Raw genomic sequence first — 27,454 nt, 5'->3', positions numbered from 1 at the left:
TTATACCAGTTAATGGATTGCCTATTTATGGTCCAGAATTACTTGAAGTTTCAGGCGTGTTTCTACTTTTTTATTGGCACGTACTAGGATGTAATTAAAGGTCTACTTTGAATGAGTTTTCACATAAGCTCCACTGAGCGTACCACTGCTGGCGTTGCGCTCGTACTTTAATGATGTGTGTTGTCTTCTGTTTGTGTGTGTGTGTGTGTAGGTTTGGATGCTGACTTGCTGGCTGTCATCCCAGCGTTCTCCCGGCATCCCTCCCTCAAACACCTGATGCTGGGGAAGAACTTCAACATCAAGGGCAGGTATGGACTGCGCGGGGGGGGGGAAGCAGCTGTGTGCAGATGGTTTGTGGAGATGATGCAGATGATGAATGCTTTCCCTCTTGTTTCTGCCTCCTCAGGGTGCTGGATGAAATTCTGCAGAAACTAGTTCATTTGGTGCAAGAAGAAGAGTGTGTGAGTTTGATTATGTAACATATTGTGCGTGCACAAATTCTCTGTGGTGTCATGCTCAGATGCACGCCCACGCGGACCTCCGAGATTTGTCACTGCGCGCACAAACCCTCGCTTGTCACAGTTTAATTCTTGTATCCTCATTCGTGCAGTCTTAAGCTCCATCTCCCACCTGCCACACGCGCAAGGTATAAACATGTACACGAGCCACGCTGTCTACGAGCCAGACGAATGATTCATTTGGTCTCAGTTTGTACGCGGGGCTCCCGAGGCTCTCTCTGCTGCGCAAATTCAGCATGACAAGTAGCTTACTCAATTATTTACCACTGTTGATGGTGATAGTTCACAACGATGCTCCAGAAGCGAACATGGACTGATGCTTGTATGAAAGCGCACCAACACTGGCACAGGCGGTTGTAAATGTGCACATTTAAAGGAATTACACAGGCACTTTATCAGAGGTCAGCCATAGTCAGCTCACACATTAAGTGTTGAAAACACAAGCATCAAAACAATCTGTGAGTGTCCCCTGCAGACTGTTGGCATTAGTGTTAGTACCATGTTAACGCTCAAGTATGAGTCATAAAAGGCTTCTAGCCTCAAACGTGAGAAAAAAGAAAACTCTCAACAGACTAAATGAAATGAAGATGATTCAGAATGCATAAGACTGCTATCAGTAGGGATAAGGAAACAGTTTGTTTCATAGTCTGTACACCAGGAGTGTGGATTTTAAAGGAATCGGTCAACATGTGATTGAAGTGCAGATTTTCAGCTTTAATTCAAGGGGTTTAACAAAAGTGTAGCATAAACTGTTTTGGAACTGCAGCAATTTTTATACACAGTCCTCCATTTTTGCTCAAACCTAACTGGACAATTGCCCAACATCAAGTCAGGAACAGTCCCACAGAGGTAGGAGTGTCACTGTCAAGGTCTGCCATCAAGAATGGAGATGCAGAGGGTTTACAAAAAGTGCAAACCACTGGTTACACTCAAGAGCACGAAGACCCCACTAGACTCTGCCAGAAACCATCTAAGAGCGCCTGCACACTACTGGAAAAAAGTATTTGCATAGATGAAATTAAGATCAACCTGAACTTAAAAGATTGGAAGAGAAAAATATGAAGAAGGACCAAAAAAAACTTGATTTGTAGCGTACGATATTGTCTGTCAAACATGGTGGAGGCTGTGTTATGGTATGGGCATACAGTGGAACTGGGTCACAGGTGAATTCTCAAATGTACAGGGCTAAACTCTCTGTTCAAAAAACTCAAATGCTGCAAAACTGATTGGACAGTGATTCGTACTGCAAAAGTACGATACTGGCACAAAAGCACACTGCAAAAGCAAACCAAACTCAAAGCAAGGAAATATTCATCTTGATTGTTCGATCTAAAATCCACTGTGCTGGTGTGCAGAGGCAATATTACAAATTCTACAAAAACGTATAAAACTAACTGGAACCTCATTCTTGTTTGTTTTAAGCTGTAAAGATGTAATCCATTTTCTCCTGTATTGAATTATTTTTTAACCTCCCCCAAAAAACTGCTTGTTCCAGGTTTATGTTTACCATAGAGACATGAGAAAAGCATCGAGCTTCACATCTAACTCTTTCCTAGAAAACAAATGAGTATTCTTCAAAATATTGTAGATGGTTGTTACAATCCTAGCCAGGTCCAGGAGAGTTAACCACAGGAGACTGTGCATGGCTGGAAATCTTTGTGTGCATAAGGAATATTCAAAAATGTGTTCACAGAGTCGTTTAAGCAGAGACAGGCAAAAACCTTCAGTAGAGCCCTTTTCAAACCTTTTTTTAACAGAAAATATGTCCAATTTGTACATCAGCAACATCATTTAAAGGAGTGTTAACAATCAAATTAGTTCAGCGTGCATTTCAAAGTCCTAACGAGTAAAACAGCAAAACAACAATTAATAATGAATGAGGGTTTGAAATGAAATCTGATCTGATTTTCAACCATGTTCTTTCATTATTGATTTTTTTCCTAATTTAATTTCAACAGAAATTGTAATAATTAATGAACCTGATAAATCCACAGATGGAGTATGGACGAAATCGGAAGTAATAACTTCTTGCTTTAGGTGGATGTTTCTTTTATCATTTAAACATAGGTGGTGCTTCTCACATATAATTGCCCTCTATAAAAAAAATAAATAATCTGATTTTCAAATATGCTTCCGTATTGGTTACTCCCTGCTCCCCTGGCATCCTCCAGGCCCTGCAGTCCCTCTCGCTGGCTGACTCGAGGCTTCGGCAGCGGGGCACAGTGCTCGTCAACGCCCTGGGCTCCAACGCTTGCTTACGGAAGGTGGACCTGAGCGGTAACCTCCTGGAGGACTCTGGGGCCAAGATGCTCAGCAAAGCTCTGCAGATTAACACAACACTTAGGTGGGTGTGTGCGTTACAGCAGTAATAGACAATTAAGATGAAGAAAAGAGGGGATTTCAGTGCAGATCAGAGACCCTCATACGTAGGAGGGGCATGTCTGGAGAAGATGCTATAGAGAGCAGATTAAAGAAAGAAAATTAATATGTTAGGTTTAGGAAGGGGATACAGTGAAGTTTCTGTGAACAGTGAGTTGAAGGTGGCGCTTCAAAGATGGGAGGGGGTGGAGTGGCATGTAGGAGATAAGAAGGGTGGGGGGTATTAGGACCGGACCTAATACTGAGTAGCCTGAGGGATGTTACAAACTGGAGAGATGAATTAGTGGGAGGGGGCCTTTCAGACATAGCTTTTACAGCACCACCCTTAACAACACAGCGAATAACACTTCATGTTCGGAGGTACGTTTGACTTTAGAGTTGTAACAGGAGTCAATAAAATATTGAGAAAGGGCAAAGGAGGCCAGAAGCCTCTTTGAATACTGGGGTTGTGGGGTGGGGGTGGAGTAGTACTGTGTGTGTGTTGGGAAAGGTTGGATGTGAAAGTTTCGAAGAGATCGGAGAGGGAGACCACCTAAAGAGATAGATCTGGGTTTTTGCTGATTGAATTTCTAGGGCAAACCAAGTCGGGGGGGATGGGGGGGATTGAGGAGGAGGATGGATGAAAGGAAAGATGAGCTGAAAATGAGTGATGTATTAAAAACAGGAGCTCGTCGGTGTCGGGTGTAGGTGGAAATTCTGCTCTGCGAAATAACAGAAGCTCATTAGCGGCACGGCAGTTGTTCATGCATCTCTAATGTTGGGATACCATACACCTAGCTAAAAGAAAGCTCTGACGAATATCTTTATATTTATGTCTGTCCTGCGTGGTCAAAGAAGTACTGTCACTTTGATGTATCTGTGTGAGATTTTAATGTGGATTAGGCACTTTAGAAAGCAACCGATCCTCTTCTCCTTTTCCCTCCTCCTGGTCTTACCACATTTCCCGCTGCTTTAATCCCTCTCAGGAGTGTGACGTGGGATCGCAACAACACCACGGCGACAGGCTTCCAAGATGTGGCGAGAGCGTTGGAGCAGTAAGACGAACGCAACGCAGCACACCAACATCCTTTTGAAGAGGGCGGACGCACACACACATGAAACGCATCACTCACACACCCATATGAAAGGCAGATAACCATCTCTGCGTGATGTTAGCGATTACAGAATGTTTCATCATTCTCCTGACGTGTGTGCCAGTCAAATAAGTGTGGGCGTGAAGTTTGTACCCGCGCATCTCTGTCTGTGTGTACAAGGGTGTGTGGGTGTATTTGCGTATTAGGGAATTGCAGACAGCTGTTATAAGTGCCCCGGGCATTTCCTGTTTGTTCTTGTTAACATCAGTTTCTCCAGTTTATTATTGCCAGGGTAATGTTGTCTTTCTATCTGCCCCTCTTTGTCTTCCTTCGCTCTGCAACAAACAGCAACTTTACCTTGCAATACATGCCCCTGCCCCTCAGCGATGTCACTCAAGCGCACCGCAGCGCCCCAGAGAAGACCGACCAAGCCCTGACCAAGGTGAGGAGGACTTCTTTTCTTTAGCCTGTGGTTTGCTAAATTTGCTGCACCATGTTGCAAGACACAGATGGTTAATAAGAGCCTGGTAATAAGAGTCACACTGAGGCGTGGGTCTGATGAATGGCTTTCATTTACTCGTGCGTTAGAAGTGATGATTAAATGTGAATGTTCCCAGAGATGATTATGTTGATGTCTGTATGATATGTTGTGACATGAGAATGACTTTTCTAATACTGCCAGAGTCCTTCTGAGAGTTAGGTTTGCAATCTGTGATAGACATTCCAGATGTCTGTAACTGCTAACGTAGTTCTGTCTGTGTCATATTCATATTGCATCCATGTATTACAGGTTCAGTTTAAAGGATTTAAAGACTTAATTCAATTCACTTTTATTTATATAGTTCCCCAAAAAGGTGATATTACAGTGCTTTATATTGTGAGGTAATATAGAGTGAGATCACAAAAGATCTGGCAATTCCTTACAGCATGCACTTGGCGACTTGAGGGAGAAAGAACTCCCTTTTGATAAGAACAGACTTCCAATAGGCCAGACTCAGGGAGAGGCAGGCATCTGCTGCCACTTGTTTTCCTTTGGGGGGGACAAAATGCAACCTAATTGATAGTGGAGACAGTTTATAACATAATAAGTAAGTAAGGTTTATTTATGAAGCGCTTTTCACAGACAATCGGTCACACAGCGCTGTACAAAAATGGCAATAGTGGCACAGAAACACACAGGGAAAGAAAAAAAAGGGAGTGACCAATGCTTGGTTTGTCATGGGAAGTCCTCCAGCAGTCTGCCTGGTAGCGGCATAATTAAGAAAAAAAAGGTTCATGGTCACCTGATTTAACTTTGGCTATAAGCTATGTCAAAAAAGCTCAAAAGTAGGGAAGGTGTATCTTTCCCGAATGCAAACTGGGAGTTCTAGCTCCAAAGGAGAGGAGCTTGATAGCTGAAAGCTCTGTCTACCGCTTCTACTTTTAGAAACCCTGGGACCTATAAGTAAGCCTGCAGTCTGTGAGTGGGGTGTTCTGTTTGGGTAATAGGGTGCTATGAGGGTTTGCTCTCATGCTCTCAAATTAAAATCAGACTTGTCTTGGAATGCAACACCTTGTCTGTTTAGATGAAAATTAGTATTATCATGATAAAAACATATACAGTCTGTGGTTTAACTAAAATATAAAGAAAGCAGTAGTCACATCCATTCATTTGGAGGCAACGCCAAGTGCCTGCTTGAGGAAGTGCAGTCTTTGGAACTTGTGTTTGCTTCATTTTTTAGCCCTGGAGGTTCCTCCAGGAGGTCTTTAGGCAGAAACAACGCAAGAAAAAGCCCAGGCTGGCATCTTTGCTGCAGGGTGTAATGGTCACATTAAAAAATTCCAACAACATTATTCAGTTAATTGTTAATTTATGCAATTTATTATACTGCTCTACGCTGGTCATTGCCAGCAACATTCAGAAGTGTTCTTTAAGTTTGAGCTTGCTCTGTCACTCATGCCATATGCCGAAATGTCAAGATTTTTCAAAACTCTTCTGATGATTTATTTTCTTCCTCTCTCTGATTCTGAGTATCTGCTCTGCAGCATTTCTCTAAGTCTCTTGGCACTTCCTGTTACTTTGAAAAAGAGAAAAAAAAAGCCAAAAAGTGACAGATCTCTTTTCGCAGACGTACAGTTTCTGGGCAGTGAGTTGCATGGTTGTCTTTGCAATTATGATGTGGTTGCTTCAAGTAAAGGCCACTTGAATTGTAGTTGAGGTTTTTCTTGCCAGGGAACAAAGACATATTTAAAGTCCACCTGTTTTCCATGTTACGAAGAAAATCAACACCCATTCAGAGTTTTCACTTTTTGATCAGCCGAGCACCAGTTGTCAGTTTGCGTTGACTGCTGTCTGTCAATCCGGCACGTCGAGGCATACGTGTCAAGATTCTTATTTTGATTGTAGACTCAGTTTCTTGTATTTGTAATCGGAGAACTTTTTCAAGTTGCCAATCAAAGAATGAAACTAACTGACAGCAACACAAAAAAAATGACAGGCAGTGTACATACAGCAAATGTGGCCTTTCTTAGCAGCTGTGTCTTTTTGTGTGGATGCTCATCCTAATAAAATCCATTAAACAAATCCTCATAAAGTGTGGCTGCTAATGGTGCTAAGCAGGAGAGTTGGCCGTAATTAAACATTAATCATTGTAGCTGCTGAAATGGTTACTTAGTATCACTGCTAAATAAAATGCTACTCATCAGCTAGCTTGTAAGCTGCAGGTAGCAAAACAAGTCCGTGTACATTGCATGTCAAACACTATTTCCATGACAGCTCAGTTTTCAGTCAATAGCAAATCCGTCTTCCCCCGAGGCTTGTGACTGAAGGTACATTTCTGATACGGCTCGACAAAGCTAACACATTACTATGTGTATATATCTGTAGGATTTCTGACTGTTAAGTTGCCTGCAGACTTTCTGGTTCTAATCAAACACGGTTCCCTAAGGAGAGCTTTTAATTTAATTTGAGGCTTTATTAGCTTGGACAATGCGTGTGAGCCTTCAGAGTCCCTGTGCAATTCTTTATTCGATCTTTCTTTACATATGCTAAGATGATGATGCAGTCAACGCATCCACCTGCTGAGTCAAGAAAACAGATTAAAGGCGTCCCGTTTTTTTTTTTTTCTAGGGATCAAACCTCTCTCTCTACTCTCCTTATTACCATGCAAATGGGTTCGTCTCCTGTCTCCCGCACACCGCACTTTGTAAACACCTGTCATCACCACTCCTCTTCCTCCCTGTTTGTTTTCTGTGTGTGTGTGTGCGTGTGTGTGCGTGTGTGCGTGTGTGTGCGTGTGTGTGCGTGTGTGTGTGTGTGTGTGTGTGACAGATCCAGCGTGCCCTGCTAAGGAACAACCAGACTCAGCGTTTCTCTCAGAAACAGGCTCTCAGGCTGCACCAAGGCCTCGTCACCAGCACTGCTGAACAGGTGTGTGGCTGTGCTCATGCTGAGGAATAAGTCACTTCTGTTTTGGGTCTAATTGTATGCCTGCACTTTTGCACATGTGTATGTGTGCAGGTGATGGAGCGTCTGTGTGTACGGGTGCAGCAGCAGGTTTGTGTCCTGAAAGGCTGCGAGGAAGGAGAGGAGGTCCAGACGGCTAGACAGATCCTGAAAGAAGCAAGGAACTCGAGAGCTGTGAGTGGGTTATGTGTGTGTGTGTGTGTGTGTGTGTGTGTGTGTGTGTGTGTGTGTGGCTACGTATTTTAATCTTGGACTCTTCCACATGTGAGTCTTGAACCAGCATTCATTTCTTTATAGTTGGTGAAGCTTAACTTAACACTCACCTGTGAATCACTCAAGCATAAAAAAGACGTCTATCTCAAGGGATGAGCCATCGTTCTGTCTATACTTAACACACAACTTAGCAAAAAACATGTTTTAAACTATATCTTCAGACATTTTGTTGCTAAAAGCCTTTCACAAGAACACATCATTTATTCCCATTTCTTTAGTAAAGTCTGTGAAAAATGCCAAATATGACACATTTAATATTTTTTGCACCAACAAGGTGATTCCCTAAAGAAGTACCGTATTCGTCCAAAACGTAGCATATCCCAGCATGGTGTGCATGTTCTTAGAAAAAGTAAAAGACGTAAAGAATGATTTACAACAGATGAATGCCATCTGAAAGTCACGTCTTAAAGTAACAGGGATAAAATCCAGCAAAGATCTGACAAAACCTAAGCGATGCATCTGGTCCTTCAGCTGATCCTTCTGCTGTAGTCGAAATCTCAGGAAGGATAACTGGGAGAAAAAGGCTGACTTAAGGCAAATTATACAAGAACTGGACTGATAATTTCTGTCAACAGTTCTTATGGAGAGATGAATCCGAAGAATGTCAGAAGAGAGCTCCAACAGTGAGTGTCTACAGCCATTTGTAAAACAGGGTGTAGGCTCAGTCATGGTTTAGGGCTGCATTTCAGCCAGTGGTGTTGCAGATCTTGTCAAAATTGATGGAATTATAAATGTAGAAATGTATTGTCAGGTTATGGTCCACCACACAATACCATCTGCCAATCCAGTAAAAGCATACCTGGATGGAAAAACACTGGATTGTTCCCCAGAGCCCAGACCTCAACACTACTGAAGTGTGGTATTGTATTGACAGAGAACAGAACAGAAGGCAGCTAACATCCAAAGAAGAGCTTTGAATGTCCTTCAATAAGCCTGGAGAACTATTTCTGAGGACTAGAAATTACAAAAACAGCTGCCTTGGAGAGTTCAGGGTTTGTTGAAGAATAAAGGTGGCCACTTCATTATCGACTTTAAAGCTCGTTAGAATTGTACAAAGTCTGTTTTTACCTTATATGATGTATTTCCATAAGTAACAAACTGTTAAAAATGAGAGTTGATTAAAAACTTTCACATAGTGCTGCAGCATTGTATGATTCAGAGTTCTGGGTATTGGTGGACCTCCCAGGTCATCCACACTTTTGCTCAGCTGTCTCCCACTGCAACAGCTTACTTTTAACTGGCTGCCCCTCTCAAACACAAGATTTGAACACCAGGTGAAAAATGGAGGCAGGACAAGCGGTAGCTGGAAATTTCATGGTGAGCTGTGACCATATTAGGGATATTACCCCCTTACATCATAAAAATCTCACAATGGTAAGAAATGTTCAAAGCCAGGCATCTAGTTAATGAATGTGTGCCAGTTCAGTTTATTGCAGTGGGAAATATTGTACTTTGTCCTTCACTACATTTACCTAACTGCTGTAGTGACCAATTAGTTTGCAGTTTAGGATTATCCACTTCTAAGAAGGCATTCCCTTTTCCCTGGAGAAACTTTACAGAGCCTAACTGCATAACAGTGCACTGATGCAAAGACATATTTAGCAGCCTCCTTATAGTCATTCGTGCATTAAAATACAAGAGCTGAAGCTCATGGTCTGAACAGGAAAACACCAATAAAAGTAAAACGAAAGGGCTGCAAAAACCAGTAAAACTGGAATTATGCAAATGTTTATTACACAGTATTACCCGGAGCACGACGTCAGACCCAACTGTAAGATGTTCTGTGACCATATAAACGTGCATTAATGCAGCTGTAAATGCAGCTATTTAAAACCTTTTTTTAGGGTTCACTCAGTATTTTATAACCCAAGCCTGCACAGCAAAATACAGCCTGGCCAAACAAACACATAGAGAATAAAGATTATGAGGGTTGTTTTTTTTTGACACAGACCGACGCTAGGCTGGTGCAGCCATTTTGAATCGATAACGGCTTCTGTAGTGTGGGAGATTATAATCCAGCATCCATAAATCCGTACAATGCTTTAGCCACATGAGCTCTCAACAGCCACAACTGCAAGCACTGCAGTGTAGCTTGACCAAACTGAATGCTAGAATCCAAATGAGAAGTCTGTTTGTGCTGAACGCCAATCAAGTATTAATAACCTGATTATCAATACACATATCCTGCTGCAGCAGCAAATAAACATAGCATGTTCTGCATTGAGCTTAATGTATGTGCCCTGCAAACAGAGCAAGAACAAGATGAAAAACACAGCTTTGCAGCACAGTTTGTTTCGTGCTGCTCACTTCTTCAAATACACAAATATCCTTCACCGATCACCAGTTGTAGACCTGCACTCTTCAACACCTACACCAACACATACACTGGAGACACGCGGGGGGAGCAGTGCTTTCTATTTTCTTCTAAAGAAAAGGCGTGAACAGGATTGTAAGTGATAAATGGATTGTTGCATTCCAAATACAATTTAACAGGAAGGAAGAAGATGTAAATAAGCACGTTCTCCCTGCTTTTTACTTTAAAGCAGTACGCAAACATTTAATAAATGGTTCTGGACACTGTCGAGCGTAATGTACATTCTTCATGCTTATTTATACACAACACTTGTCAACAGTTTTACAATTTATATGGAGCTGAATTTCATAGTGTTTGTTAGGGATGCACTTAAAATTCTACACCCAGAGCTGCTCAGAGGTTGCATGAATGCAGGCATGAGAAGAAAGAGATGGCACTCAAAGAAAGGTATATTGAGATCCTTCTCTAAAACCTTATTATGTCTTAACCTTCCTGCTATGTTGGTTTCCAGGAACACCAATTATGCTCCTGGGTTAATTTGACCCGGGGCAAATTTACTCATCCAAAAGTGTCAGAAACACTGGCATTGATTATTTTACAATTTTCTTTTATAATTTTGATTTTTTTTTTGTTTTCTATAGTGATGCAGATGACATGTGACATCTCTTCTGTTCTGGGTCAATCTGACCTGCAGCATAACAGGAGGGTTAAAGCAAGCAGACCCGTTTTATTTTTCTGTCAGATGTGACTGACGAGTGTATAAGTGCAGCTTTTATGTCCTAGTGACGTGAACTAAAAAGTCATTTATGCTTCAGACTAATCAAACGGCTGATAAAGATGGTTGTCGAGTCACAAATCGTGCGTCTAGAAAGATGATGCATCATTCATGTTGTTGTTTTTTTAAACCAATATTTTTAATTATTTTGTTTTGGTTATTGTTTATTTCCTGAGTTTGTTACAGAGAGGCAAAGAGACACAGTGAGTTCTTTTGGGTGTTTTTTGTCTGTCCTGTCCGGCAGTGTAGGAATCAGAGTTTTTGTCTGAAGGCTAAACAACATGCCCAACATATTGATTTTCCAAAGTGGACCTTTATGGCTTTTGTTATACTGGTTTACTTCATAGTTATACTTTAGGATTTTTTTGATCTTAAGTCATTACAATCAGAACGGTGTAGACCAGGGGATAGAAAAAAGAAAGAAAGAGAAGTTGTGGAGAAAGTTAGCAGAAGGTGAGGGAGAGAAAAGAAGAAGAAGAGGGACAGAGAGAGATGGAGAGAGAGAAGAAACCCTGAGAATCTGCTTGATCATCTGCTGAAAAAAAAACAGGAAAACGAAAACAACAGCGTGCATTTGTGAGTACCTGTTTGGACACTTGTGTGTGAGAAGACGCTTGCGTTCATAAGGTTTATCCATTTAAGTGTCTAAGAATTATTATTATATTATAATAATTATTATGGTAAATGGACTGATTCTTATATAGAGCTTTTCTACTCTATCTGAGCACTCAAAGCAGTCATTATAGGATCTGCCTTACAATATAAAGCACCTTCAGGCGACTGATGTTGTGATTTGGCGCTGTATAAATAAAATTGAATTGAACGGAATTAATAGTGGGTGTGGAAGCCACAGCCCTGCGCCCAAAGACATGAAGCAGGCGTGGAGGAGACCTGGGCCCCAGACATCTAGAGGCTTCCCCCCAGAGCACGAGAGCCCCAGGAGGACCACCGCAGGGACAATGACGGCACCCATCTAGAAAAGAGGTGAGGAAGGTCTCAGATGGCGGTCACTCAGCAGCCATAGTGTAGAAGCCACAGGGGGCTGCAGCGACAAGGCTCCACCAGCAGCCAGCTGTGCCAGAGCAGACTGAGCCCAAGGGCCCAAAAACCAGAGAGTCCCCCGCCCCCAGCAGTGGCCTGAGAAGCCAGGCCCCCCCGGCAGCTGCCCTGAGTGAGTCAGTACACACCCGAGCACCCAGCCCCAGTCACAGAGAACCACCAACACATCGGCGGGTGGGGACACCAGCCACCAGCAGGGAATGTGATGGGGGAAAATAGGCCGCCACAACTGGGTTGGCCTGAGATGCTCTGAGAGAGGTGGAGTCTAAGACCTGACCTGACACACAGACATAAGACAAACAGGCACACACAGACACAAGCATCCATTCCCACCCTCATGCACACATATAAGACCCTCAATGTCTACATGCAATTTAAAATTGAGAGGTTGGCACCAGCACCACAGATGAGGCTGAATAAACAGACTGTTCTCTGGATGCCGTAGTGAGGAGTTAAAGTGAAGGGTTGCCTGATAATGCTTCACTCACAGAAAAAAGGAAAACAGTGGCTGGAGACTGCGGCACAAACAAAATTATTTCCACTGTGTGCAGTGAACGTGCCATCTCACTGCCTTTGAAATAGTCAGTTGCCATCTTCAAAACAACTTCATTGCGTTGAGACTGGAACAGCAATAAGATAAAGTCAGTCTGCTATCAATTTGTGATCAAAGGGTTAAGTTGGGAATTAAATCTGTTGCCATTTGTGGCAAATCTGTTACCGTCCACAGAAACTGACATTAAACGATGGTAACTCACAGAACGAGGTGCACGCTCAGTCTCTGAGCAACAAGTCGGTCACCACAACTACGTGCATTCAGTAGCAAGAAAATTCTGTTCAGTCACTGGGCAACCAGAGATTTTTTTACCCTTGTTGCAAGAGGATGCTTTTTTCATCTAGCGTGACTGAACCATCTCAAAACTAAGGCAAATAAAACAGTTTGTGAAAAGCTCACGGCAAGACAGTTCACAAATATATCACCAGCTGAAGTAAAGATTGCAGATTTTTCTTTGTTGTAATCATCAGTAGAAAAATTGAGGCCACTGTTTCTTCCGTTATTTGAGCTGCAGAATTGACTTTTATATCAAAATAATGTGCAAGTAAACCAAAACTCATTCTGGATTAAGCCAACTCCCAATACAAATGCTTTGTTTTGCATCATGTTCATTAACATTAAAAAGCCAATGTGACAAAGCAAATCTTTTCATTCCATGTGTTATTTTTCTTTAGTATTTGCTTTTCCTTTAACCAGTTTTTAATGTAGGTGGATGTTTTTTCATTGTATTATTGCTACTTTCACTGAACGTGTGTGTGTTGTGTGTTCATCAGCTGTATCCATCTCTGTGTGAGCTGGCCCACGTGTTGTCAGTGGATGGACCTGTTAAACAGCGCCTGGACACTCTGGCAGGAGAGCTGGCCAAGGCTGCAGACAAAGAACTGCAGGTAGGCTGGGGGTGGGTTTGAACCGTGGCCTTGGTTGTAATCGCTGAAACATTCCTTCGCTGATGCATTGGTATTTTAAACAGTAGTGGAGCGCTGTACTAGTTGCATTTAAATTGCCCATTAATGCCGTGTGAATGTGTGTGCAGTGCAGGTATGCTGACTTCAAAAGAAATTCTCAGGGAGGGAACACTCGGACATTTTTTTTGTTCCATTTTGGTCTCATTGGGATTCAGTAGCACAGCATAGGCAAATGATAAAAAGCAGCACGCACCCCGAGGAGGAATATGGCATGCTTTGTATTGAATTTCAACTTACTTGAGCATAATTTACATCCCTGTTTATGCTGCCTAATTTTGTTATTATGCTAGATGCTGCATGTGTAATTTACATTTGTTGAGATCAATTTAAAAAAAACACCAAAAGAGCAAAAAATGCAGGTTTAGATAGTTGAGGTGTGTTTTTGCCCAAATGTCTGATAAACAGAACATCTTGAAGAGACAAATGGATTATATGAATTATTAATACAAGTTTTGGGCATATAAATATGTTTTTATAGCTAATCCATCAGCTGTAGGCGACATATATATATATATATATGTAATGATACATGTCTTGGGACACTTCTACTCTAGGTGGTTGTGGACTCCATGGTGTCCCTTTGCCGTGAGTTGTGCCCCATGTCCTGCTCAGCAGCTGAGAGACTGAGTCCACCTTTGTCGTCCATCTCTGAACAAGTTTCTATCCCTCGCTCCGCCATCCGCAACGCCCTGATGGAGAGGGCGGCAGAGGACATCAACAGAGCTCTGGAGTAAGAAAGAGAGTGGTTTAAAAAGTTCTAGAGAGGCAAAGAACTTCGAGATACTGATTGAACTGTTATTACTTTCTCTATCCCAGAGAAGTGAAGCTGTCTGTGGTCTCCTATCTGACCAACTCCATAGTTGATCAGATTCTACAAGAGCTCTACACCACCCATAAAACCCTGGTACTGGTAATATCACTTTACTGCATGCCTTCTTGTAGATTCTAGAAAAAAATGTTATTTGAATGTAAAGCTGGAATCTGTTTTGTTCTAAGATATAGTTAAATTTATAATATGACTATATGAAAAAAACCCCAAAATGATCCGCGTTTGTCTGAACTGTGCAAATAACAGGAAAAGCTCACCTCAGTTTCTTTTTTTTTTTTTTACCACACATGCATAAAACATTACAGATTTCACTTTAGGTTTGTGTTATTTGAAGTTATATTCATAAAGAAAATTGTTTGCTGTGTTGGGAATTGCAGTCTATTAAATATGTCACTGAAGGAAGGAGATGGTTATCTTGTAGAATTAGCATAAAAATTGAAAACAGGGCGAAACTGCCAACTTGGCTCTATTCAAGTAAAATAACTGTCAGGACACGTCATGTGCTGGACTATTCAGCCTTTTTGTCTCCATCAAGCCTTAAGCAAACTTATATTATATCCCCAAATATCCATTTGTTTTTTCTCTTTAATCAAAAAATTAAAGATAAAATGAATCTAATTTGTTACCCCAAAATGATTTTTTATGACTTGTGTACACTCTACACTTTATTAGCTACACCTGTTTAACTTCACCTTAATGCAAATGTCTAATCAGCCAGTTCAGTGCGTTTATGTACTTAGATATGGTCGTGATAACCCACTAAAGTTCAAACCAAGCTTCAGAATCAGAGAGGGACTTTGAACTTGTCCCATTTGTTGGTGTTTTAGAAACTGTGGATCTACTGGGATTTTCCCCCTCATCACCATCTCTAGGGTTTATGGAGAATAGTCCAAAAAAGAGAAAATACCCAGTGAGCAGCAACTCTCTAGGCGAAAATGCCTGTTTGATAAGAGTTCAGAGGAAAATGGCCAGATTGCTTTGAGCTGATGTGATGGCAACCGTACCTCGAATAACCCCTTGTTATAACCAAGTTATGCATAAGAGCACTTTTGTAGTATCATCCAGTAGATTATGAGTAATTGAGCAGAGGGTCTACAATACTTGTGTCACCACTTTGCAATATGTTTATCAATGCAAAGCAATTATAAAGCTCCTGTGCACCTCCAGTGAACAACAGTGAAATGTTCTCTATCGTGTGTTCCCATAGCAGCCCATTTAAAATAAATTTATAATAACAAATAAATACATCCTGGAAAAGTACCCATTATGTGCATATACACATAATGATGGCTAACTGAATTAAGAAAGTCCTCCTACGCTGTGGACATTCATTCATTATATTCCATATGATGCTTTCAAGCATTAATATTGTTATGGATGTTGTCTTTCAGTGCTGCTGTAACTCTGGTATATTTATTGCACATCACACACATGATTGATAAAATAATAATCCTACCTCCAGCCGTACCAGTGTACAAGCACAGGATAGGAAATTTCTCAAGATCATAATGAAATATCAGCGAAGTTAAAATTGAAACTGAAAACATTTAGTTCAGACATGTTAATAAAAACTCTGAACTGTACAAGCGTAGTTTGGATAAATTCTTCTTCGTTATTCCAGGTGAACAGTAGCATACTAATGCGTGCAGTTATCTGAAGAAGACACCCTGGTTCGCATGTCATTAACATATACAATGAAGATATATAGGTATAGAGCTTTGTTCTTTAAAGAGAATATTGAGCTCAGAGGCCAGATAACAACTTTATTTAAGCTGGTTAAGGACATGATGAGACCCTCCGGGCTCTCCTCTCCATAAAATTAAATTGTTTAAAATGAAACCAGCAGAAAAGCAGGAAAAAAATCGACTCTTAGTAATAACACGGCCTCCCCTGCTCTGCTTGGCATTCAGTTCACCACGTCTGCTGTTACATCTCATTCTCCTTTCTCTCGTTTGGTGCAATGCCGGTTTGTCCTCTATGGTGCCTTACTCTGCTTTGATAATCAAGATATTGTATTTAATTCATATTCTTCATGGGCTTTACGAACGGTGGTAAAGTACTTTGTTTGTGAGCTTCTCAGGTACAAGGGCAGACATGCCTCTCCTCCCAGATAGCATTTAAGGATATATTTCCAGATGTCATCACTGCGCGAGTGTGAGCGTTTGTGTCTATGCAATGATACGTGCCTTTGATGTGTGTGTTGCATCAGCTGCGGCAGGTGTCTCAGGCAAAGCGTTGGGACGATGTCGGGACGGGCAGACGCACTGTCAGACAGTCCAGAATAGTCGAGTCTCTGGAATTCCCCGATGAGGACTTTGGTGTCAACCTGGGAATAGTAAGTGTGAGAGACACACGCTGGCCTCATGTGCACACTTAACAAGAATGAGCTTCTTCATTTAAAAAGAAGCATGTCTGATTTCAAGGCATGGATATAATACTTAACTGACTGCACCTAAAATAAGTGTTAAGAACAAAACCAGTTTTCAGAGACAAAAGACAGAGGAAGAAAAGTTACATTTGATTTGATGGTTTAGAAGAGCCAAAGCAAACAATGGAAAGATGTCCACCTTTGACCTGTATTTTAAAAGATTAATAAAACATTCATTCTTCCAGATGTGCTACTGTTTTCCACAACCCCAAAAATTGGGTTCATACCACATAAAAATCAACCAAATCTGGTGAAAGGTTCTCATCCATCTCTGACTTCCTCAAATTGGGGGAGTCTGCATAAATGTAAGGTGTGATTTTTTTTTGTTTTAATTCACCCTCATAATTTCATGACTCCCGGAAAAAAAGTGGGAGAAATATTTATTAGATCCTCTGCTGAATTTGTACATTTGCTCAATGGTAGTTTGTAGTTTCATTAAAACACAAAAAAGTTCTAAATAAATTTTTAATGTCATTGAGAAAAATAATGATTTGAACGCAAAACATGGCTTAGTACTTGGGCTAGAAACCCTTGTTGTCAAACATAGCGGTAAGGTGCTTCTTGTAGTTGGTCACCAGGCTTGCACATATCTCAGAGGGATTTTATCCCACTCCTCTTAACAGAAACTCTAAATCCTGTAGGTTTCTTGGCTGCTGCCTGGCAACTCGACACTTCAGCTCCCTCAACAGGTTTTCTAAAGGGATGAGATCTGAGAATGGCCAGGCCACTCCATGACCTTAATGAGCTTCTTCTTTAACCACTCTTTTGTTGGCTTGGTGGTATGCTTTGGTTCATTGTCATGCTGGAAGATGCGTCACTAACCCATCTTCAGTGTTCTGTCTGAGGAAGGGAGGTTCTTGTCCAATACTTTACAGCACATGGTCCTGTCCATTGGTTCGTCACTGCTGTGAAAAGTCCTATACCATTAGCGAATAAACAGCCCCAAACCATGTTTCCGCCACCGTGCTTGACTGTGGTGATGGTGTTCTTTAGATCATACTCTGCATTTCTCTGACTATGCGGGTTGAGTTGATTTCAAAGAGTTTGGTTTCATCTGACTGCACCACTTTCCCCCAAGTCTTCTCTGCCAGTGAACATCTAAATGTTGGAGACATAAGATGGGCCTGTGCATGCGCCTACTTGAGCAGGGGGGCCTTGTGGGCACTGCAAGATTTCAACTCATTACAGCGTAGTGTGTTACCACTGGTGTTCCTGGTGACTGTGGTCCCAACTGCCTTCATATCATTAAAAAGCTCCTCCTGTGTAGTTTTGGGCCGATACACGACGTTTCTCATGATCATCCTAACCCCATTCGGCAAGATCTTACGTTGAGCTCCAGAATGAGGTTCATTTTATATTTCTTACATCTCCAAATATTCACACCAACAGTCGTAACCTTCTAATCAAACTTCTTGTTGATGGTCTTGTTGCTCACTGCAGACTTGTGCAGGTCTCCAAGCTTGTCCTTAATGTCCATTGACAGCTCTTTGGTCTTGGTGATGGAAGGGTTGGAATGGAAGAAACTGTTCCTGTGGACAGGTGTGCTTTATACACATAACAAGTCGAGATCAGGAGTGGCTGTAATTGATTTAATCAATTGTAATCTGTGTTTTGCATGGGCACGCAGCCAGTCTATGGGAGCCAGAATTCTAGGTGGGATCTTGGGAATAAAAGTTCACTCAGTGACATGCAAATCAATACTTTTATGCAGTGTAAATTGTTTTTTTCTGGATTTTTGGTATTCTGTTTCTCTCCATGAAACTACCATAAAAATTTGAGACTTTTAATTTCTTTGTGTTCAGCAGGGGATCGAATAATTATTTCACCCACTGTATCCACATTAAATTTTCAAATGGATGCTCTCCTTGCAGTTTGTTGCTTTGTTGCCTGTTCGGTTTGTCACTGTCTAATTTGAAACTAAACTTCTCACTAAAATTCCTGTGAAACCTGTGTTCAGTACAGTGTCCTCATCACCGGGCTTTTTAAGTGAGCATCCTTTGATCCAGAATCCCTCTGTGATCCAGGCCCTTCTGCGTGCTCAGATTGCAGGGATATTGAAGAACTTCTACAGAATCTAAAGTTGTTTGAGATATATATATATATATATATATATATATATATATATATATATATATATAGCACTAAAGGTGGTTCAAACATTAAAAAGTGCTATTTTAAAAATATATTATAACATTTTGGGCACAGAATGAGAAATTTAAAAAATCCCAACTAAGAAGAAGGAGGCCTTTCATATGGGATAACATGATTTGACCAGATACACACAGCACATGGAGATATTAGCCTTAAAAATTTAAGTTTTCTCTAGTAAATATTGGAAAGCAGATAAAACATTCAGTGTCCCAATGCTTGATTCACTTCTGTTTACTGGTGCAGTTTTGCTGTTGAAACTCTGATCTGTTCCACCATACTGACGCTCAGAGCTGGTTACAAACAAATCGTGTTGAACAAGAATTACATTTTTTCAACTTCAGATCAACCGGCTTTTCTCCCCTTCAACACGAGTATTTTTATTGTGACTCTTCTCAAAATCAAGACAAATCCCACACTTCCTGTACCCTCCAACATGCTGTTGTTCTGAGCTTCACACTTAGATTTTGTAAATAGTTTCTGCATCTTTTCATTGCCTTTGCTTTACTCCAGTTGGATTTTCTGTGAAATACTGTACGTGTATGTCATTGATCTACTTTATTTCATTCATTTATTTTAGCGAGGATGGGATACTTTTGTCCATTTAACTTTTTTGTGCGTTGTAATTGTGTTATAAGTGAAGTGAAGGCATTTGTGTATGTACAACGATCTCTTACAAAAGGACACCATGGCCATTAAGAAGCGGAGCTCCAGAACTAGAAGAATTCGACCCGTCTCCACCAGACTGAGTGAGTGTTCAGTCTGTAGTCGCAAATTATTGCTGTCACGTGCTAAAGTATCGTGAAATACAATACTGTGCAAAAGTCTGAAGTCACCACTCATTCCTTTATATTTTGTTTCAGAATTTGTTGTAAAAGCTTTTGTGTACTAGTTCTCCTTCTGCTTTCAGAAGGCCTTTCAGAGTTTTTCTTTGGACATGTTTTTTCACTCATTTTCAGTCCAGTCCTTGTATCTAAGCATTTTCAGAGAATTTATTTTATTTCATTTATTTATTTATTGTGAAGCCACTTATCACTGACCTATCAATCATGCAAGCAAAAGAAGACACCTCATTCGAGGGATGAACCAGTGTTGTGTCTACACATGACAGACGACTTAGCAAAGAACCCACTTTTAATTGCGTCTATGGCACTGTGTTACAGTCCCCCAAAGAACTGCCTAATTTTTTCCCCTTTTTTTGTTAGATCTACAAAAAAATATTGATTGACATGCAAAAAATAATATGTTTGCACCAACAAGGTGATTCTCAAAGAGCTATTAGACCACAAGTTGTCAAATCTCAGCGTGGTGTACTGTGTGTCCTGAGGAACCTTGACAAGGAAAAGACAAAAACACAAAAGTGGTAGGCCTAAAAAACAATTTACAGCAGATGAAAGGTTTCTAATAATCATGTCTTTAAGAAATAGAGACGTTGGGAGACCTGATACAGGACTTGACATGCATCCATCCTCCAATGCAGTAAAAGAATACCTGGATAGAAAAACACACAATGGAACATTATTAGTCATGGATTGGCCTCCAGAGCTCAGACCTAAGCATTATTAAAGCAGTGTGGGATCATCTTGATAGAGAACAGAACGAAAGACTTTGACTGTCCTTGAAGAAGCCTGGAGAACTCTTCCTGAAGACCATGTAAAGAAATTAAGAGACAGAGTTCAGGCTGTGTTGAAGAATAAAGGTGGACAAACTTCCATTTCCCAGCAAAATATGGAGTCATGAAGTATGGCTTGAGACTTTTGCACATTACTGTTTTATATAGATAGCCAATACCAGGGCAAGAGTCACTTGATCTTTCATTTTTTTAGTCAATAAAGTAGTTTTTCGTCTACAGTAATGAATGTCCAACATGGCATAATGACATAAGAGATAATGTTGTTTCACTTGGGCTGTAATCAGTATAGTAATATTTCTGTAGATAGAATGAAGCATTATTATAAAATAACATTGTTTTCTGACACCAACCCAACCATGGGTGAGCCTTTTTCCCACTAGTGGGATTTGTCTTCTAACAGGAAGCATTTTTTCTCATTTCAAAAGCAATAAAAATGTGAAATTCACAAGCTGATTGCAAATTTAGTCTAATCATACATTTAATTCCAATCAAAGAGGATTTTATCAGTGGTATTGCATAAATGAAGTTCTGTCACAATCCATTTCCCTTCCTGTCATAGGTTTGGGCGAGGAGCCCAGTTCCTCTCCGACACCTTCAGCTCCACCTCACTCTGCCCCTCTTACCCACTCGGCATCATGGGAGTGTCTGTCCACTCTCCCCACCAATGGATCCCCCTTACGCCACGTGACCCACGCCAGGCCACGCCCGCCACGGCGACACAGAGCAGGACACCTACCTCCTGAATCCGTGAGTTTGTGACTTTGCAGTGACATTTGACCATGTTATGAGCTTCAGTGGGCAGGGATCAGTGTCCCCTCCAGACTAGCAGCTGCTTCCACAGGATGTATACTGACCAGTTTCACTGGGCTCTTTTTAAGTGAGTTTTTATTGCGCCTGTAGCACCACTGTATGTGTTTAACTGGCCTATTTTATCTGATACTACAGCATGAACTTCAGTCCATGTGTTTCCACAAAAGTGCACAGAGGGAGGCAAACGAGAGAAAGTAAACCAAACATGGCTTTTCTGAGGTGTTTTTTTCTTTTTTAAATCTCTTGGCTGCTGCATGTGAACTTTTGTTATTCATCTTGTTTTCATTGCCAGCGGCACCTTCCAAAAATAAGCTCTCTTTAAAATAGGAAGCTGTCGCACGTGTCTCTGTGATTCAAATGGTAATCATGCGCAGCCATCTCCCCTGGGCCACAGGGCAGCCGCTAACTTAGCAGCTTGTTTGTTTCGAGACTTTGTAAAGCTTTTTCCCCCCTAAATCAGTACAAACTGAGTTAGGGCAGCATGATGAAGAGCTGTTTTACAAACAGATTTCTGTTGGCAGCAGATTCAGGTTTATCAGCCAGCCATTAGAAATGATAATAACTTTTGTCAGCCTTTCATCCCCTTTGTCGGCATGGCAAGACTGATCATTGTCATACTGTGTGTGTGTGTGTGTGTGTGCGTGTGTGTGTGTGTGCAGCATTGCTCTGAGAATGGAGGAGTCAACATGCTGGAGGACGGACTGCCTGATTTCTACAGCAAACGAGTTTTACCTGACAGGTAGACGCCAGAATCGTCTCTGTGCAGTCATTAAGTATGTGATAAATTCTTTACTACACTGAGCCCCGAGGACGACACACAAGACAAGACATTGAGGGAACTGTGTCTTACATCTGGTGTATCAGTAAAACCTGTTTTCTATTGTTTGTCATTTAAACAGTAAAATGAAAAACAAACACACAAAAAACAACATGCAAATAAAGTACAATGTACCATTTTCCATTGTAGTTTCTTTTCCCTGCATTTCTTAACCACACGTTTAATTTTACCTTGTACTTTTTGTTGAAACGCATGCTTCTGGACACATTTGCATCACCTTAGGTCTTGGTGCTGTCCTCGAGTCATCCTTTGTTTGAAACAAACTGTTGTATCTTCCTTCCTCCTCCCTTTAAGTCAGCTTTCTGGTGACTTTTTTTACCTCACTGACAAAAGATTTAACAGACGGTGTGAGAACCGGTCAAGTCACTGATATCATACAGCTCTAAAAGTAAAAAAAAAAAATTCTGAAAGTGAGCATTTAGATATATGTTCACTCATATTTCAGCATTTACAACTTTGTTTAATATCGGCATCTACGATTGTAGCATTGTACACAGTATGACGGAGAAGAAGGAAGGGCAATTTCTGAATGTTAAGAAGAGAACAGTAGCTGTGTCTAAAGAATGCAAACGGTGCATTTTAATTTGCTGTTTAAATCTTTGCAAGAACTCTGCAGTTGTGAACCCGTGATAAGTTTTAAGGAGTAAAAACACAAAGCTGGAGACTTGCTGCTGGACATAGTGGAACATTTAGCAGCTAAGAAACCACATATTTTGTTGATAGAGACCGAGTGCAGTGCTTAAAGGAGAGTAATTACCAGAGTTACCAACTGTCACTGCAGAACAATCCTAATGATATTCAGTATGTGCTCAATGTGTCAGTGAGTAACTGTTTGCTAAGTCTTTCACCATGTCATTATATGAGGTGATTAAAATTCCAATGTTACTCCCCACAAAAGTGGGAATAAAATCAGTTATGCACATTTAACTCAATTACAGTATGCTATTCACTGGAAAAATTCCCATGTTCCCAATTTTTCTGGGCAGCGTTGGTATATTGGTGGTGCCATGTGGATAAGTGACTGAAGCTGCATCCTCAAAGACTCAAACCCAGAAGGAAATGTTGGCAAAGAAGATGGAACTAAGTGAAAATAATAAATAATGAATGAACTTAAGGATAGCTGATTGACTCTGCAGTCCCTCTAACCTCTGCACAGAATGAACATATTTAAGTTTATTTTTTTTAATTTTGCAGGATTTCAGCTGTTTTTTGGGGGTACTTAGGAATTTGTAACTAAAAACTACATGTTCCTACACTACTAACTACCTTGAAATAAATAGTCTATATAGCCACTAGCATACCAGTGGAATATTTAGCAGCTGAACTATTTTCTTTAAATCTGAGTAATCTCTGGACACCAAAAACAAAGTTTAAAGTGGTGTAAGTATTGAATTTAAATTGATCAGGCAAGCACAACACAGCTGCAGATGGATGCCAGAATTGTCCCAAATTTGAAGATAAATAGATGCTGAGTTGCTGACATGTTAGCCCTATCAATAAATAAGGCCAATTTATTATTTTATTATATTTCACAGCCTTGTTTACAAGTCACAATCAATTTACCATAATCTAGTTAATGTTGTATAAGAAATTAAAACCATTTTTTTTAACTTTATGAATATACTGTATGTGTAAAATAAAGTGTGAATTATTACATAACTTTATTCGTGCTACTATCCCAAATAACCAAAGTATTCTAGTATTAGGCCAGTGCTGAAAAGCTACACAAGCTATTTTTAAACATATTTAACACAAAACTGCTTTTTTAAATTAGTAATTATATGTGTTTTAGATTATTTCCAAAGTTTGGGTTAAGGTTTTGGTGTAGTGTAAGATTTTTTATATTTATGCAAAGTGAAGCTCATTTTAAGCATTATTCTTTTAGATGTCATAGCATAGTAACATTAACTGTTTGGTAAAATCGGCATGATTTTGCATCTCAAAGCTGGACAGCACTATGTAAATGATGGTTAACCCTGCAAGTGTTTTAAAGTTACATGCCAGCGTAAGCTTCATGCTCAGCAGCAGTGTGCTTAGGCAGCAGAAACACTGCTTCTGTCCAGAGTATTAAACCATGTGTTCAGGACTCGGCATACTAATTATGTTTCCTGTTATTGTCAAACGGTTCATTCAAATAATGTAGTCGGATGTTAATTCTGGGTTCAGCCTGCCACTTATGACTTTCACAGAATACTGATAAATACTGGCTGCTGGCTGATTGCATTAACAAAACAAAACAGTCCAAATGATGCAATCTAGCTTTAATCTCACTGTGTGTGCCTACCCTCTTACCCAACGCTTTAGTTTACTCATTCTGTTTTTTTCTCTACTTTTCACTTTCAGTCAGTTGTCGTCCCTGCATCAGGCCCAGTCTCTGAGGAGGAAGAAAAGACGAAGTGTGTTGTCCATTTTCTCAGGATTCCGCAAGAACCGCAACTCCACCATCTCTAATCAGGACTCGGAGTGAGTATGCAGCACAGGAGCCGAGTGGAAGAAGTGGAGGAAAGTAACATTTAAGAGCACACGCCCAGAGAATGAGATGGTGGTTAAATTAATCCAGCGCTGGGCATTAACGCCACTTCAAAACTTCATGAATATTTGAATAGGAGAAAATATTTCCCCATCCCCAGCTGTTTTCCTTTGCTTTGAATTTATGGCGCTGGATGCATTTGAGCTGCTGTTACATAATGGCGCTGGAGTTAGAAAGTGTTGGTGGAAAAAGTTTGCAAACTTTTTTTTTAAAAAAGAAAAATCATTTGCACAGATTAACAGCTGAGTGGGGAGAATAGCACTTAATAGGCGCACTTTGTTCGCTTAAACTACACAGCTGCACGAAACGGACGAAAGGGTTTCACAGCGAGAGCCGCAGTTTGTTTTTCAGCTCAGAGGTGTGCTTTAAAAAAAACGGTGATGCCTTTGCCTCTGCTGGTTAACAGCCTTGCTGCGGTGCAGGAATTTCACACATATGCTGTAGGCCGAGTCTACAGGAGTCTGAAAGAGAAGCATAAAAGCAAAGATGACTCATCTGAGGGGAAGTCATAGATGGAAATAGTTTCTTAAATACAGTATGCTGCGTTTTGTAAGTTTTCACCTGCAGATTGTTGCTAAGCAATCAAAGAGATTGTTTGTTGCTGCGTTCACTTGGCTTGCTCTCTACATTCATTTCTTTTGTTTTTTAACAGCAGCACATTGTGTAGGAAGTAAGCTGTCGCGCTTCAGAAAAACTGCAGTGTTTCAAACTGATGGTGTTACTGTAAATTCATAAACATAATAATATTGTATCCAAAATGTAGTGTATGGTTTATGATTGAAGTCAATTAGAGGGACCAGTGCTGAAAAGTCTGCCTTTTTCTGTCCAGCAGCGCCTCAGAGAATGTCTACTCCATGATTCAGCATCCTAAAGACGCCGTGAGGCCGGAGAGCGTTGTCCCAGGAGCAAATGGGAGCATGCCTTCACCTCACCCAACTCAGGGCATGCCGGTGCATGGGATGAGAACTGCCAGCCCCCCCTGCCTCATCCAAAGACAGGTACAGTGCTGTGAAAAGTTGGCTGTTTGAGCTTTGGTAGATTCACTAATGTCTCTAACTAACAGGGGCAACAATGACACATCCCCCAAGTCAAGGAATGTTTTTACAGGTGGAGGACACTGACATTTTTCCCTCCTCATCGTTTCTGGCTGTTTTTCACTAGTCTTGCATTTAGCTAGGCTAGGGTCAGTGTCACAACTGGTAACATGAGGTGATACCTGGACCCTACAGATGTTGCACAGGTAGTCCAACTCTTCCAAGATGGCACATCAGTCCAGCTATTTCCACAAAGTTTGCTGTGTCTCCTCCATCTCAGGAGGCAGGCAGTTGCTCTAGCAGAGCTGAACAAGGCTGTAGAAGGTCCCTAACCCATCAGCAGGACAGGTATCTGCTGCTTTGTGCAAGGAAGAAAAGGATGAGCACTGTCAGAGCTACAAGTAGGACACTGGTGTGAATGTCTCTAACCAAACAATCAGATACAGACTTTATTAGGGTGGCCTGAGGACCCTACGCTGGTGCAGTGGGTCCTGGGTTCCTCCTGGTGCACAACAATGTTGCAGCTACATCTATATCCTTTTCTCACCATTGCAATCTGATGTGTTTTCAAAGTGTTCATTTAATTTTTTTGAAATTGCATTCCTCAGGGCTTTGCCAAACATAGTGACTTGATAAAAGTGTTTAATAGTTAAAGAATATTTTAAAGTTTAAATTAAATGCTAATGCATTTCTATTTCCATTTTTTTTTCAAGTCTGCTTCCAGTTTAATTCATGAGTGAGCAGCTGCTACTTCTTTCTATAGTTCTACATGACATGTAACAGTGCATGGCCGTGTGCTGTCCGAGCTACCTGCTGTTCCCAACCTTTTTATGTGTCTTATTGTAGTAGCTTGCCTAAGGTGTGGAGGGCTATTTAAACTCTGTGCTGAGGGACGGCTTGGATTACTCCAATTCTCTCTTAAGTAGAGCCCGTGGATCCTTAGTGATCATTAAGGGGATTTGAGGACATCCACTGCAAAAAAATGAACGATAATTTAATTTTGTTATAATTGAATTCAACAGAATACATTTTAATTAAGGCCTTCGCTTTCTCTATTGTTAGCACCAGATTAGAGAGTTATGCTATTCATTAAATCATCAGCGATTTGACTCGTTCTAACTGTGTCCATGACTTCTGTCCTCATCCAGTCCACAGACCTGGTCAGCATGGTGTACAGCTGCATCGGGGCAGAAATCGAAGACTCCGATGGCAGCAGCAACTGTGACATCAAAGGGATAGACCAGGATGCTGACAGATCAGTCACCATCTCAGATGCCCCGACAGATACTCGAACTAACGGCCACGTGGTGTCCTCCAAACAACAGACGGACAGACAGATGGAGACAGCCAGGCAGGAGAGGATTGTGCCCCTGACAGACTCGCGGACTGAGATAGAAGATGATGTGCAGAGCAGCGGAGGTGGAATCGTGACCCCCGGTGGGCCAAGGCCAGAGCCGCCTCCACAGAGTGCTAAGTCCAGTTTGGCTGTCATGAGGCAGAGACACCTGCAGGAGAGTTTAGGTATTGCAATTTAAACAACAACTGAAGTTCTGTTAAAGTATAATATTGTAAAATGTCCCTATTGGATGAATAAGTATCCAACATGATAATAATCACATGGTATGAATATGATGATAAAATAATAAATGATGAAGACTCAGGTGTGACTCTTATTAGAATGACTGATAATAATGATAATTCTAAAAATAGACTCACTGTACACTGTACACGTGGCATGTGGTTGACCGTGATATATTTTTAGATCACTGTCTTGTTGGATAAAAGCTCAAAGGGAAAACAATCAGAAGATGCCATGTTTTTAAAGAAGAAAAAAAGCAGAAAACTCACAA

At 40.9% G+C, this 27,454-nt stretch overlaps 1 protein-coding gene across 4 annotated transcripts in view; it reads left to right on the top strand.

Moving 5' to 3' along the window:
• carmil3 (capping protein regulator and myosin 1 linker 3) overlaps positions 1 to 27,454 on the top strand; it is a 96,011-nt gene that overhangs the window by 64,392 nt on the left and 4,165 nt on the right. For all 4 annotated transcript variants that reach the window (XM_040044904.1, XM_040044903.1, XM_040044905.1 and 1 more), the window contains exons 19-35: positions 212 to 308; positions 407 to 461; positions 2,690 to 2,862; positions 3,863 to 3,931; positions 4,319 to 4,412; positions 7,281 to 7,379; positions 7,470 to 7,589; positions 13,163 to 13,276; positions 13,909 to 14,084; positions 14,171 to 14,258; positions 16,393 to 16,518; positions 19,442 to 19,508; positions 20,952 to 21,139; positions 21,862 to 21,941; positions 24,384 to 24,503; positions 25,400 to 25,568; positions 26,753 to 27,125. In XM_040044904.1, the coding sequence (XP_039900838.1) occupies positions 212 to 308; positions 407 to 461; positions 2,690 to 2,862; positions 3,863 to 3,931; positions 4,319 to 4,412; positions 7,281 to 7,379; positions 7,470 to 7,589; positions 13,163 to 13,276; positions 13,909 to 14,084; positions 14,171 to 14,258; positions 16,393 to 16,518; positions 19,442 to 19,508; positions 20,952 to 21,139; positions 21,862 to 21,941; positions 24,384 to 24,503; positions 25,400 to 25,568; positions 26,753 to 27,125 (2,208 nt within the window). The remainder of the gene's footprint in view (positions 1 to 211; positions 309 to 406; positions 462 to 2,689; positions 2,863 to 3,862; positions 3,932 to 4,318; positions 4,413 to 7,280; positions 7,380 to 7,469; positions 7,590 to 13,162; positions 13,277 to 13,908; positions 14,085 to 14,170; positions 14,259 to 16,392; positions 16,519 to 19,441; positions 19,509 to 20,951; positions 21,140 to 21,861; positions 21,942 to 24,383; positions 24,504 to 25,399; positions 25,569 to 26,752; positions 27,126 to 27,454) is intronic.

Source organism: Simochromis diagramma, unplaced genomic scaffold (genome assembly GCF_900408965.1).
Source record: "Simochromis diagramma unplaced genomic scaffold, fSimDia1.1 OVJJ01000663.1, whole genome shotgun sequence".
NCBI classification, from domain to species: Eukaryota; Metazoa; Chordata; class Actinopteri; order Cichliformes; family Cichlidae; genus Simochromis; species Simochromis diagramma.
The sequence above is the reverse complement of the archived record's forward strand: the minus strand, read 5'-3'. Positions and strand labels throughout refer to the sequence as shown.